The 14,858-nt window shown below is 41.8% G+C and overlaps 1 protein-coding gene across 1 annotated transcript in view; it reads right to left on the reverse strand.

Moving 5' to 3' along the window:
• Window positions 1-430: 430 nt before the first annotated feature.
• The window catches only part of LOC110206814 (protein FAM163A), a 125,502-nt gene continuing 111,074 nt past the window's right edge, over window positions 431-14,858 (reverse strand). The window contains exons 2-3 of the mRNA XM_020984336.1: window positions 9,636-9,750; window positions 431-1,679 (exon numbers count right to left, since the gene is read on the reverse strand). Of these exons, the coding sequence (XP_020839995.1) occupies window positions 1,284-1,679; window positions 9,636-9,728 (489 nt within the window). The 5' untranslated portion in view covers window positions 9,729-9,750 and the 3' untranslated portion in view covers window positions 431-1,283. The remainder of the gene's footprint in view (window positions 1,680-9,635; window positions 9,751-14,858) is intronic.

The raw sequence follows: 14,858 nt of genomic DNA on the forward strand, positions 1-14,858 counted from the left end.
CGTTTTTATTTATGGACAATTGAAGGAAAAATCAGCCAAAGTTTCATTTTTTAAAGCCAATTAAATTCTGAACTGAACTGAATGGAAGAAAGGGAAAGAGAGATGGAGAGAGATGGAGGGAGGTAGTGGCTAGACACACACACACATACACAGAGACAGGCAGAGACCTAGACAGAGGCAAAGATAATTGACAGAGAGGGAGACAGATATAGAGACATACACCAAAAAAGGCAGACAGACATATATCCTGACAGGCAGACACAGACCCAGGGTGTTGGCAGAGAGGGAGACTGAGGCACAGAGACAGAAAAAGAGACACAGATAAAAACAAGGTAAGAAGGTATGTTGATTCACCAGTAAGGGTAGCAAGTCTCTAAGGTTTCTGTGTGAAGCAACCAAAAAGAAAAAAAAAATCCTGCATGTTCCAGGACGTGTTTCAGCCTTTTAATAAAACCCTGCCATCGCTAAGTCTCCAAATCAAGACGAGGTGTTTTTTTTTTCAATTTTAAAAAATGGTTTGGCATGATCCAATCCCCTCTGTAAGTCTCTCCCCCCACAATGAGGTCAATGCCACCTGTTGCCCATGGAGAGGTGTAGGGGTAGTTTGTGTGTGACATCTATGAGTCTGATATAAAGGAACTAGTCACAGGGCTTCCTATTCAACTCTAAGTGCTAGAAGTACTCAGTCATTGCAACTATTACAATACCAGGATTACAAAATGATCAAACTAGACATGACTTTTACCTCCATTTTTCCCAGAAAGTGTGCCTCCCCCTCTCCCATCCCCCTGCCAGATCCAAGGCCCCAGAATTCCTTAGCTCCCATCTTCAGAGTTTGCTCAGTCCTTCTAACAAGGACTTGGTTGAGGGCTCCAGGGATGCACAGCTTACCTGGGTATGCCCTGACTCTGGATTCTGTAAAGTCTTAGTGAAGCATGGGTGTAGCCATGGGTGTATTTGTTTTGCACATAGCCCTGGTGAAGAAGCCCCACTGGTTGATACAAGTGGCATTGTAGGTAAAGTTGTAGTGAGCTGCAAACTTTTCCCATCAGGTGAAGGGGTCTCCCTTTCCCCCTCTCCCTTCCTGCTGCAATGTCCTTTCAGTAGTCAGATGCCTGAGTGTCAATGTCACATTTGTTCTCAGCTTACCCATTAACACATCCCAGAGAACCCTATATTCTGTAGCAAGAAAACCTATGAAAACAGATCATCCATGGGGCAGGGGCTTCTCACTGCCCTGCTTTGCTCCAAAGGGGGCAGCAGGGGGTGGTGGGTAGGTAAGGTTATACTTCTGTACTAATAGCCCTTGGATTGGTAAAGGCCTCACGTCCAAGGCCTGGTCGGGTCACCGGGAAACTCTGGAGCGATGACATTTTGAGGGGTGGAGGCCCCAACTCCTTGTAGCAAGTGGGAGTGTAGGTGAGCCTCTCCCCACCATTGGGGACCATGTCAGCTGTCCGTATGTAAAAGGGGGAGCTGTAAGGGGCACAACTGGGACAGTGGCTCTGAGCACCTCGATGCTGGTCAGAGGGCTCACTGGGCAGTGGTGCCAGGTCACCTTGTCCATCCCGGACTTGGGAGTTGCAAGAATTGCAGGTGGAAAATCTTGATGGAGCAGAAAGATCATGTCCTTCTTCCTCTTCTTCATCATCAGAGTCATCTTTCTTACAGCAGTAGTACTGACCAGGAGGGAGAAAGGAAGGTTCGGATTAATGAGCATGAAGCAGTGCTTGCACACTCAATTACAAGCATGCTTCCATGTATGCATGAGACCCACCCCAGCATATGTACATGAGCCACATAGCCACACCCACACACATCAACTCCATATATAGGTGGAGTATGTATATACTTACGGGAAATGACTTGAGAGGCTCAAAAGATTGCCTAAATTCTAAAATCTCTCTCTCACTGTCTGTTATGTAACCATAAATTCTACCACTGGTCACTCTTTTGGCTTAAAACAATAAGACTTCTGTTGAAAATGCAAAAATACCATTTGGGAAAGACAACATTTCAAGCTATCATCATCATCCAGGCTTTATCAGGCATTAGTTTTTCAGATCTAGCTAGCTAGCTTCTACCTAGTGCAGAGAAGGGTCCTGAAGAAGTAAGGGACATGGATCAGGTTAGTTTTGATTAGGAGTGGAGGCAAAAGAGGAAATCAGAAAAAATGTGGAGCCTTGGACATTGTTTGAAGAAGGTAGCCAAGGGCAGTTTGAGGGCTCTGGATATTCAGTGGGGAGAGGGAAAAAGGAAAAGACATAAAGAGGGAGAAGGCATATTGGAAAAGATGATCGGAAGTACCCTGACAACAAATTGCCTCTTTTGCAGCTTGGTGTTGGCCTAGCGCTGACACTCATGCACACCCATGGTCATTCTGGTATGTGAATGCCATTATTTGAGGTGCTCAGTTTCAGGTGCTCACATTCCAGAAAGGCAGAGGCAACCAGTGCTGGTGTGGTTTCCAGTAAAGAAGACATCATAGAGTTGTCAGGAAGTGATAAGTGAGAAAGGATTGTCTTGGAGAATTCCTAACCACACAAAGGAAAGGATCCCTTTTTCAAGGCCATGCTTTTGTCCTGGTCCCATCACTTTGTCCTTAGCCTTTCCCTGAACCTTTCCCTTAGCCTTTGTCTCACTGATTTGGAAGACAATCCAATTGAAAAAACATATTTCAGCACCTGTATCACTGGGGATACTCAAATTCTCAAATGGAGTTGTGACATCATCTATTTCAATATTCCTTCTGATGCCAAGATTGCTTACAATATGCCATTTGCCATCCACTCGTGCCTTCCCATTCTGTAAGCTTGTCCATATGCTTCCACAAATTCAAGGGGATCCAACCCAAGTGCTAGATGTCTTCTTCTTTTTCTCCTGACATCATGAGGATACCAATGGAGTACGTGAGCTGTCCGCTTGAGGAATATGGGGCATGGAAGGGACACTCAGTGTCTTCACTAGTCTCTGGCCACCTTCCTCAAGTGGACAGCTCATGTGTTCCTCTTACATCCTCACTCTCTTCTTCACTATGTGACTATCCCATGTTTTCTTCCTATAGTACATATCTACCCTTATTCTTTGAAGTTTCGCATTGGTTATATGTTGCACTTTGCTCACTAGCATTAGGGTATCTAAGACTTATGAAGTATACCTTGTCCTCAGAAAGCTTATGTTCTCTGAGAAAAAGAGAGAGAGAGCACATATATGTGTGCCTATGTGTCATGTATGTGAGTACAAGTACACACATGTGAATTCAATCAATTCCATCATTTGAATTCCGACAGTACCAATTGGTTGTCCAGTCCCCAAAGCAGCTGTTTGAAAATGAGAAGGAGGCAAGATGACAGAGTAAAGACTGTGATCCAGCTGAATTCTCCCATTATTCCCCTCCAAACAACTTTAAAACAATGCCTCAAATAAAATTTTGGAGTGGGCAGAGCCAACAAAATGACAGAGGGAGACATTTTTCCAGCCTCAGACAACTTAGGAGGTCTGCAGGAGAAGTCTGTAAGAGTAGAGTGGGTGAAGGCCCAAGCCTGGCAGAAGCACCAGAACTGGGCCTTAGAAGCCACCAGGACAGTAGTAGCAGCAGCAGTAATAGCATCTTCAGGAACTCTCAGCCTAGAGATGCTAAGTGGGTTGGACACTGGTCAGAAAGAGATTACAGAGGACCCTTTGCTGGCGTTAGGTGCAGCTGGTGCTGATTGGCAATTCTCTTGCCCATAAATAGTTTTGGGTGGCAGTCCCTGGAAGGAGAGGAATGCTTGTGATTGGTCACGAGAGAGTAGGGGTCCTGGTCATAGTTCCAAAGCCAAAAGGACATTATTATTTGTGGCTGCTGGGGAGTAGAGGACCTTCCTGGGTAAAGACTAGAGTGCAGACCAGGAGAGCAGTGACCACACCTTTCTCAGGATAACACCACCTTGAAAGAACTGAAAACTTGCAGACCCCTAGAACTAGCTCTGAAAACAGCAGCATGAAAAAGCTTGAAGCTTGGCACAATGCTTCCCTGTTCCCTAGTGAGCAGAGCTCAACTTTAACATAAAGTTCAAAGTGAAGAAATAGGCTGGGAAAATGAGCAAACAATGACAACAAAAAAAGAACTTGACCATCAAAGGTACTATAGTGTCAAGGAAAACCAAGAAATAAACTTAGTAGAAGACAATAATGTGAAAACAGTCACAAGCAAAGCCTCAAAGAAAAATGCTAATTCAACTCAAGGCCAGCAAGAATTCCTGGAAGAGTTAAAGAGATAAGAATGGTAGGAGAAAAATTGGGAAAATAAATGAGAGTGATGCAAGAAATTATGAAAAGAGAATTAACAACTTGGTAAAAGAGGCACAAAAATTACTGAAGAAAAGAACTCCTTTAAAAGCAGAATAGACCAGTTGGAAAAAGAGGGACAAAAGCTCACTGAAGAAAATAATTCCTTAAAAATCAGAACTGGGCAAATGGAAGCTAATGACTCTATAAGACATCAAGAAACAATAAAACAAAGTTAAAATAATGAAAATAGAAGAAAATGTGAAATACCTCATTGGGAAAACAACTGATCTGGAAAATAAATCAAGGAGATATAATTTAAGAATTATTGGGCTACCTAAAAGCCATGATAAAAAAAAAAGATCCTAGACATCATATTTCGAGTAATTATAAAGGAAAACTGCCTTGATATCTTAGATCCAGAGGGTAAAATAGAAATTGAAAGAATCCACTGATTGCCTCCTAAAAGAGATCCTAAAATGAAAACTCCCAGGAATAGTGTAGCCAAATTCTAGAGTTCCAAGGTCAAGGAGAAAATATTGCAAGCAGCCAGAAAGGGACAATTAAAAAATTGTGGAGCCACAGTTAGGATCTCACAAAATTTAGCAGTTTCCATGTTAAATGGAGTGGAGGGCTTGGAATATGGTATTCCAGAGAGCAAAGGAGCTAGGATTATAACCAGGAATCACCTCTACTGCACACCTGAGTATAATCCTTTAGGGGGAAAGTGTATATTTAATGAAATAGAGGACTTCCAAGCATATCTGATGAAAAGACCTGAGCTGAATAGAAAATCTGACATCCAAACAGAAAACTCAAGAATAAGGTAAACATGAAAGAATAATTATAAGGGACTCAATGGAATTCAAACTGTTTACATTTCTATATGAGAAGATGATACATGTAATTGCACCTTTCATATTAGGGCAGTTAGAAGAAGTCTTCATAGACAGAGGGCATGAGCATGAATTGAACACGTTGGGATGATCTCCAAAAAAAAAATGTAGGATTGAGAAAGAGGAATGTACTGGGAGAAGGGGGAAGGGAGAGGTAGAATAAGGCAAATTTTCTTATAGTATGCAAGGAAGAGCTTTTATCATGGAGGAGAAAATGGGGAATGGGTGGGCAATGCTTGAACCTCACTCTCATCAGAATTGGTTCAAAGAAGGAGACTACATATATACACTCAGGTGGGTATAGAAATCTATCTTAGTCAAGCTAGGAGGGGAAGGGGAATAAGAGATATGGGTGGGGTAATAATAAGGGGAAGGGTAGATTGGGGGAGGCAATGGTCAGAAGCAAGATAGACTTTTGAGAAGGGACAGGATCAAAGAGAGAGAAGGATAAACAGAGGAAAATGGGATGGAGGGAAATGCAGTTAGTTGATCATAATGTGAATGGGAATGAGATGAGCTAAGCCATCGAATGGAAGCAGATAGCAGCATGAATTGGAAACCAGAATCCAACACTATGTTGTGTATAAAAAACTTGAGACAGATAGATACATAGAGAGTTGAAATGAAGAGCTGGAGCAGAGTCGATTATGCATCAGCTGAAGTGAGGAGGGCAAGAATGCCAATCATGACTTCAGACAAAGCAAAAGCAAAAATAGACCCAATTGAAAGAGATAATCAAAGAAACTGCATTTTGCTAAATGGTACCATAGACAATGAAGTAATATTAAAAATTTTATAGCAAGTTTCTCTAATAAAGGCCTCATTTCTCAAATATATAAAGTACTAAGTCAAATTTATAAACATAAAGAGACATTTACCAATTGCCAAATGGTCAAAGGACATGAACAGGCAGTTTTCAGAAGAAGTCAAAGCCATCTATAGTCATATGAAAAAATGCCCTAAATCACTATTGATTAGAGAAAAGCAAATTAAAACAACTCTGAAATTTCACCTCACACCTATCAGAAATGACAAATGCTGGGGGAGGATGATGGGAAAATAGGTACATTAATGAACTGTTGGTAGAGTATCGAACTGGTCCAACTATTCTGGAGATCAATCTGGGACTATGTCCAAAGGGTTATGAAACTGTACTGGTATACCTACTAGGTCTACACCCCAAAGAGATAAGGGAAAAAGGAAAAGGATCTGTATGCACAAAAATGTTCATAGCATTTCTCTCTCTCTCTCTCTCTCTCTCTCTCTCTCTCTCTCTCTCTCTCTCTCTCTCTCTGTATATATATATATATATATATATATATACATATATGTATATAGATATAATATCTAGCATTTATACATGTATATATCTCAAAATTGAAATTGAGGGGATGCTTATCAATTGGAAAATGGTTAAACAAGTTCTGGCACATGATTGTGAAGAAATGATGAGGGGAGCAGTTTCAGAAAAAAAAAACATGGCAAGACCTATATGATGCAAAGTGAAGTGAGAAGAAATGGAAGATCATTGTGCACGGTAACAGCAATGTTGTAATGACAACCAGCTGTGAAAGACTTGGCTACTCTGATCAGTGCAGTGATCCAAGGCAACTCCAAGGGATGAAAAAATGCGATCTACCTCCAGGGGGAGAACTGATGAACTTGGAGTGCAAATTGAGGTATAATTTTTTTTTTGCTTGCTTGCTTTTATTTTATTTTTTTAGATATGGCTAAGATGGAAATATGTTTTGCATGATTTCACGTGTATAATTGATATAGTGTTTGCCTTCTCAGTGGGTGAGGCAGGAGTGGGAAACAGGGAGAATATGGAACTCAAAACTTAAAAAGAAAAGAAGGCTTTAAATAAATTACACTAAAAAATAAAGTTGGAAGAGAAAAACAAAAGAAAATGAAAGGGAGGCCTGAAATCATCTCTTTAAGCAGTGAAGGGGCTAAGTAATTCTTCCAAGGAATCAAATCAGAATTTAGCCAGAGAGGCTGGCCTAGAGAATTCCTTGTTTCACCCTCATTGCATCTTCCTTGATGCTTTTTCATTCTAATGAGTTTACAATGAAAAACCAAATTCATAGGATCATTAGAAGCCGTTAAGTTCAACCGCCTCATTTTACTATAACAAGAAGAGCTGCTATAAATATTTGTGTATACAGAGGTCCTTTCTGCCTTTAGTCTCTTCTAGATACATCCTTACTAACGCTATTGCTGACACGAAGGTTCATAGAGTACAGGGGCTTTGGGAGGTGTAGTTCAATATTGCCTTCCAGAATGGCTGGACTAATTCATAGTTCCGCCAATGATGTAATAATGTTTCTATTTGCTTGTGTGGTTTTTTAAATTAAATTTTATCTTCCCAAGATCTTTATGCCACCTCCCCTTTCCCCCCTCACTACATTGAGAAAGCAGGAAAAACAAAACCCTTGTTACAAGTGGGAGAAATCAAGCAAAATGACTTCCTGACTTCTTTGGCTGTGTCCAAAACAAACATGTCTCAATCTTCACTCTAAGTTGTATCACCTTCATCTGAAAGTGGGTGGCATATTTCATCATGAACCTCTGGAATCATATTTGGTCATTGTATTGATCAGGGTTCCTAAGTCTTTCGAAGTTGTTCCTTTGTGCAATGTAGTTATTGTATAAACAGTTCTCCTGACTCTGCTCACTTCAGTCTGTATCAGTTCATGCAAGTCTTCTTCAGGTTTTTCTGAATCAATCCCCTTTGTCCTTTCTTATAGCACAACAGTATCTTATCACATCCATATACCATAACTTGTTCAGCCCAGCCACTCTCTAATTGATGGTCATCCCCTCAGTTTCCAATTCTTTGCCACCACAAAAAGAGCTTCCATAGTTTTGTACCTATGGGTGTTTTTTCTCTTTCTTTGAATTTATTTTAGGGCACAGACCTAGTAGCAGTATTACTGGGTCAGAGTATGTCCCGTTTTGGGCATAGCCCCAAACTGCTGTTCACAGCAATGAAGGTGAGTGGTGTTCCCATCTCCACCAACCGTCTATGGATGTACCTATTTTCCCACAGCCCCTCCAGGATGTGTTCTTTTCCCTTTTTGTCAACTTTGCCAATCTGCTGCAAACCCCTCTCATCTTGAAAATTTTAAAACTAAGGCGCAGAGAGTTTAAGTGACTTGTTTAAGGTCTTATAGTTATCTGGGCTGCGATCTGAACCCTGGTCTTCCTAATTTCATGGTCAGTGCCTGATCTGCTATACCCCACTGCCTCTCATTCTCCATGGTGACTCCTATTCCCCTGGGCAGAAAGGTCAGTGTGTTAGCTTTCCAGCTCCATTCCTCCCATTTACAAGAGTTCAATAGTTCATATTTTTGTGCTGGTGCTTTTCAGCTTACAAAGTACTTTCCTCCATGAAGGAGATAAAGTATTATTATTCCCATGTTACAGAGGAGGAGGAGGAGAGGAGTCTTCAGTTCAGTGGTAAATCAGTTGCCCACATTCACATAGCCATCAGTGCATCAGAGCTAGGATTGGAACTCATGTTTTCTGATCATAAGTCCAGCCTCTTCCCCCTGAAGATGGAAGGGAATTATTGATGAAGAAAGACATTGCTGTGAATCTCTGGATGCAGCTTTCAAACAGAGTCTAAAGGTCATGGAAATAGAATAATGCCTTCCTCATCACTCCTGAAATGCAAAGACCATCTAATCTCATACTCTTCATTGAGCACCCAAGGTACCCCAGGCCCTTGGAGAAGACCCTTTCTCCCTAACTAGCTAGGTAGTGCAATGGCTAAAACACTGGACCTAGAGTCAGGAAGACATTAAGTGTCTCAGACACTTAATAGCTATGTGACCTTGAATAAGTCATTTAGTCTCAGTTTCCTCAACTGTAAAATAGGGATAATAATAACACCAAACTCCCAGGGTGGTGGTAAGGATCAAATTATATTGCCTGACAAATACTGCCTGACATATAGTAGGTACCATATAAAGTCTAGCTGCAATTATTATTATTAATGTCTCTACGTTGGTGGTTGGAAGGCAGTGTGGTGTGGTGGATAATCTGGGCTTGGATTCATGAAGACCTGGGTTCAAATCCCATTTTGGTCACTTATTGCTACATGACCTTGGGCAAGTCACTTAATTTCTCTGGACTTCAGTTGCCTTATCTATCAAACAAAGGGATTGGACTTGATAGCTTCTAAGGACCCTTCCGCCTCATCTATGACCTTATGTTTTCCAAAAAGGTGTTCGGGTGGAGTGTGCCAAGCTCAGTGTACTATAATTCCTTCTTGTAAAAAAAAATATTACTGTGTTATGAGCAACACGAAGTTTGAGAACTGTAACCTTCTAACTCTTAAAATATCCCAACCATATCTCAGAGCACCTGAGCTGACTGTACCCAGTAGAAGATTTTTAGCTTAACTCCCAAGGTCATGGGATTTGCTGGAATGAGGCCGGTCTGGGAACGCAGGGAGTTACTGACCTGGAGCCGACAGTAGCACAGGACAGCAATGATGCAGAGTAAGATCACAGTTGCTAGTATTCCACCGGTGATTACAACTGTTCCCGCTGTCATCCGAACGATTCTCCATCAAACTCTGCAAAACACAAGCACAAAGGCCATGGAGCGGTTGAGTCATTTGGAAATAAGAGGTAGTCGCTACTCTGAAAGCCATTGGGATGGATGTTTAGAGCCCACGCTCTACGGGACACAGGAGGGTAAGCCAAGAAAAACTCAAGGTAGAGAGGGCAGAGATAGAAAGAAAAAAAACATTTATTAAGAACCTTTTGTATGCTAGATGCTTTGAAAATATCTCATTTTATTCTCACAACAACCCTGTGAAGTAAGTACTATTATTATCCCCACTTCACAGTTGAGAAAACTGAGGCAAACAAATGTTAAGTGACCTGCCCAGGGTTACAAAGCTAGTAAAGGAAGGGAATAAACATTTTAAAATGCCCGCTATGTGCATCAATCATTAAACATTTATTAGGTGCCTACTATGTGCCAGGCACTATGCTAAGTGCCTGGATACAAAAGGAGGCAAAAGACTCCTTACCCTCAAGGAGCTTACAATCTAATGGGGGAGACAACTTACAAACAACATATACACATATATATACAAAGTGAGTAATTAATATTATGTATTAGATTCTAGGGATAAAAATACAAAGCATGAAATCAATCAATAAACATTTATTAAGTGCCTACCAAGTGCCAGGCACTGTGCTAAGTGCTGGGGATACAAAAGGAAGCAAAAGACAGTCCCTACCCTCAAGGAGCTTACAATTTAATAGGGGGACCAATGTGCAAACAAGTGTATATAAAGTAAGCAATTACTTAATATTATGTTTTGGGAGCTAGGGGTACAAATACAAAGTATGAACCAATCCCTACTCTCAAGGAGCAGGGATTCTAACAAGGGAGACAAGCAGTATGTAGATGAGAATATACAGAATAATTAAAAAAGAGAATGCAAAGAAATACAAAGTAGTTAAGTAAAGATTTAATATGCTTTAAAACTTTGATAAAATTGAATCTTTAATAAGCTTTAAAATGCACTAAGACTTTTGGGACACCCTATACAAGGTAATTTGGGAGGGAGTGCCCTAGCAATTGTGGGGGGAGGGGCAAAGAAATCAGGAAAGGCTGCATGTAGCAGGCAGTACTTCAGCTGGGTCTTGAAGAAGAGAGGGGTGAGGTGAAGGTGAGGAGGAAGGACTTTCAGGCTGGAGAGATGGTAAGCAAAGGCACAGGAAAGGGAGATGATGGAGTATCACAGGTGAGGAACAGAGAGAGAAGGCCAGTTGGGTTTTGGGTCTGATGTGGATATTAAGAAAAATAGCTGCCCTTTATGTAGCCCTTGAAGGTTTGTAAAATACTTTAAAAATATCCTCTCATTTCATTCTTATAACAATGCTTTGGAGTAGGCACCCTTTTTATTAGCCCCATTTTCCACTCTTTTGAGTGATTTGATCAGGGTCACACAGTCAGTCTCACTGAAGTAGGGTGTGAATTCAAGTCTTCGGACTCTAAGGCCAACATTCTAACCACTGAGCCACCTAAGTGTGCTCAACATGTATACCACCCTTTTCTTTTCTTTTCTTTTCTTTTCTTTTCTTTTTTTCTTTTCTTTTCTTTTCTTTTCTTTTCTTTTCTTTTCTTTTCTTTTCTTTTCTTTTCTTTTCTTTTCTTTTCTTTTCTTTTCTTTTTTCTCTCTTCCTTCTGCAGGCAATCGGGGTTAAGTGACTTACCCAGGGTCACAGAGCTGGTAAGTGTCTGAGGCCAGATTTGAACTCAGGTCCTTCTGACTCCAGGGCCAGTGCTCTATCCACTGTGCCACCTAGCTTTCAAAGGGCCTTCAAGGGACTTGTCATTGTCATGGCACTAAGACTTTGCGGATTAGTGACTCTAGCACCCACACAAGTGAGCAATACATCTCTACCTTTTACCCTTTTGGCCATCATCTTTTCCTGGGTTTTTGTCTTGGCCACCTCCCATTGTACTGACTGGTTTTTGTTTGGTTGTGAGCTCAGAAGCTTCCTAGGTCTTTTGACTCCAGACTGGTATCAGCAAGTACTCTCTCAATCATCCTCCTGCTTCCGTACTCTGCCTAGACTTCCCAGGTAAAAAATGGGCTTGTGATTACTGGCTGTGATCAGCACTCCTTACATCCCACATCTGGGAGGTGTTTGAACTCCCTAGCCACTCGCTTCAGTCGCTGCCGCCCTCTGTAGGGTCCTGTGGCTCCTGTAGATTTGTAGAAATCAGTTAACCCTAAAAGGTCCAGGTCCCCAAACTCATATCCTAACTTCTTTCCCTATCAAAGGATAGGGAGGCACACATAGGGAAGCAACATTTGCTAAGGTTAATGCTTCCTATGCTTTAAAAAAAAGTGATTAAGGCATCTATAACTCTTAACCTAGATGTCCCAGTGCAAGACATAGATACTATGGAGGTTCAAGTTAGAAACATGGGTCCCAGGTACAACAAAATATACATAGTAGTACTTTCTGTGTAGCAAAGAACTGGAAACAATGTAGATGCCCATCGACTGGGGAATGGTTGAACAAATTTTGGTACACAAATACTGGAATGTCATTGCTTTGTAAAAACAAAGAAATGAACAATGAATATGAAGAATTCAGAAAAACATGTCTTAAGGAGAGAGCTCTCTGCCTTGGGAGGGGGGTGGGAATCTCAGCTTCAGGCCCATTCGAGTCTGTTCAGCAGTTTCTGGGGGCCCAGAGCTCAGAGGAGGTTGAGAGTCCTGTAGAGTTATAGCCTATTCGTTACTGGTTTGAATCCAGGCCAGACAAGTTGAGAGAGACAGAGAGAGTGAAAGAAGCATAAATGCTAGAGGTTGCTTAGAAGGCGGTTTTAGGTCATGACTCAAGATCAACATTTTCAGGCTTGCCGACTAAGCACATTCCAAGTAGGATATGCTTTCCTAAGGAGTTGAGGCTGAGGGCAGGGAGGATGAGGCAGCATGCCTTTGATCCTCAGCATTCCAATACTCCTCACCTTTTCCTCTTTCACTGCCTGCTCTATATCCTGGTATTCCCAGGCTCTGGGGAAGTTAATCCATCTCTGGAGCTCTCACCCCTATGGCCAGTTATTTTGTGACTGGGTGTGTACAAACTAGCCCACTGTGTCTACTGGCTGGCCCTAGGCACTGGACCACATCTCACCTCCCATCCAGGCATTCACCATGTCTTTTACCTCTTAGCACAGTGACCAGCACATTAAGTCTAGGCACTTGATAAATGTTTATTGATTGATCTTTCCATTTCCATTGTCATTGTCACCAAACTAGTTGAAGTTTCTGTTATTTCATACCTGGAGAGCTGTAAAAGCCTCCTAAATGGTCTCTCTATGTTGTCCTCTTCCTTCATCCGATTCATCCTGCACACTATTGTCAGTCCTGTCACTCTTCCTAGAATACCACTTTTGTCATGCTACTTCCAACTGCTTGTGAGATAACTTCCAAACTTCTTGGCTTGACCCTCAAGGCCTTCCACAATTTGGCCCAATTCATCTTCAAACCATTAATGCCCTCCCCAGAACCTTGGTGCAAATACCCTCTATGCAATTAACTAGATGCATCTACTTAATGTCACTCAACCATGCCTTTGTGGGCTTTTTCAGGATAAGAATTATACCTATATCACTTTATAGATCTCATAGGACCTAGCACAGTGCCTTGTACATGGTGCACGCTCAATAAACATTTGCATTTGCTGGGTGCCTTGCTCATTCCTACCTTTCTGTTTTTGCTTATGCCTTTCCTAGGATGCCTTCATTCGTTCAAAATACACTTATTAATACCTACAGAGTGTGCAGCACTGTGCTAGATGCTACAGGAGATCCAAAGCTAAGATAAGACACTATCTCTGCCCTCATAGACCTTACAGTCTAACAGAGGAATAAAACACAAAGAGAGGTTCCCATAATATGTATTATTACATGATAAACTATATAGGTGTAAACAAAGCCCTCTGTGAAATCTGGGATGGGAAGTCATTACTTCCTTTTTTCTCTCTACCTGTCCAAATCCTTCTCATCCTTCAAGTTTCAGCTCAAGTCCACTGTGAAAAATTTTTGACTGTCTCAGTCCCCAAATAGTCCCTCCCTCAAATTTCCAAGCATCCCCCAGCATCTCCAAGTTCCACTCATTTGTACCACAGAATATTGAGATAGAAGAGATTTCAGGGATGACCTGGTGCAGTGCCTCATTTTATAGATTATCCAATTGAGGCCCAGAGATGTGGAGCAACTTTGTTGAAGTTGTGCAGATAAGAAGTATCAGGGATGAGATTTGAACTCAGGTCTTCTGATTCTAAATTCAATGTTTTTTCTCGGCCACATTGATAGCCTAAGTGCTATGTTGTTATAATGCCTGGCACACGTACACATCTCCCAGCTAGAGTATAAGTTTGTTGAGGGCAAGGACTATATCTTTAAGTTTTGTGTGCCTCTCCCCACCTCCCCGCCAAGGATCTAGTACATCGCACATGGTAGGGGGTTCAATTAAGAATATGTTGATCGTTCAGTGGGTACTTCAGCACTTTGACCAGCTCATTCCCTATAGCTCTTATCTACCACCAGAGGGCAGCAAACACTGCTTTGTCTGGTCAGCTCCCCTCTCAGAACTGCTCAGCTCCAGATGTACCTCTTCTAAAAGCAGGATGGGACCATTTCCCAATAGCAGTGGACCCAGCATCACCCTGGGAACTATGGGGACCCGGCTGATTCTCAGTAGCGCTGAGAATAACAACTGGTGCTTGGTGTAGTTCCTGGCACAAAGTAAGCTCTTCTGTTTGTTGACCTAATAAAGGGAATGTAATTCATGGCATGCAGCAGAGCACTGGCATTAACCCTTCAGAGTCTGCTCCATAGGCTGTGGGTGTAGATGAGGCAGGAGCAGGAGCAGTATACAACCATAACATTAGTCCATCCCATCCCTACCTAGTCTTTATTAGGGGTGCATCCAGAGCAGCTAAGCCACCCCAGAGAATTGTTTGCAATTCACCTGATCAGGAGGCAGTTTTTTTCTAGTGCCCTAAGGGATGTACTGTCCCTTTCGTACTCTTCTTTATGTGTCTGGGAGCAGGACCTATGGAAACTAGTAGCCTAGCAGAAGGGAAATGTTCTTGTGATAGTTTGTGGATTTGAGAAGATAAGCTGACTTGAGAGGAAAAATGG

Source organism: Phascolarctos cinereus, unplaced genomic scaffold (genome assembly GCF_003287225.1).
Source record: "Phascolarctos cinereus isolate Bilbo 61053 unplaced genomic scaffold, phaCin_HiC Scaffold_5;HRSCAF=322, whole genome shotgun sequence".
NCBI lineage: Eukaryota > Metazoa > Chordata > Mammalia > Diprotodontia > Phascolarctidae > Phascolarctos > Phascolarctos cinereus.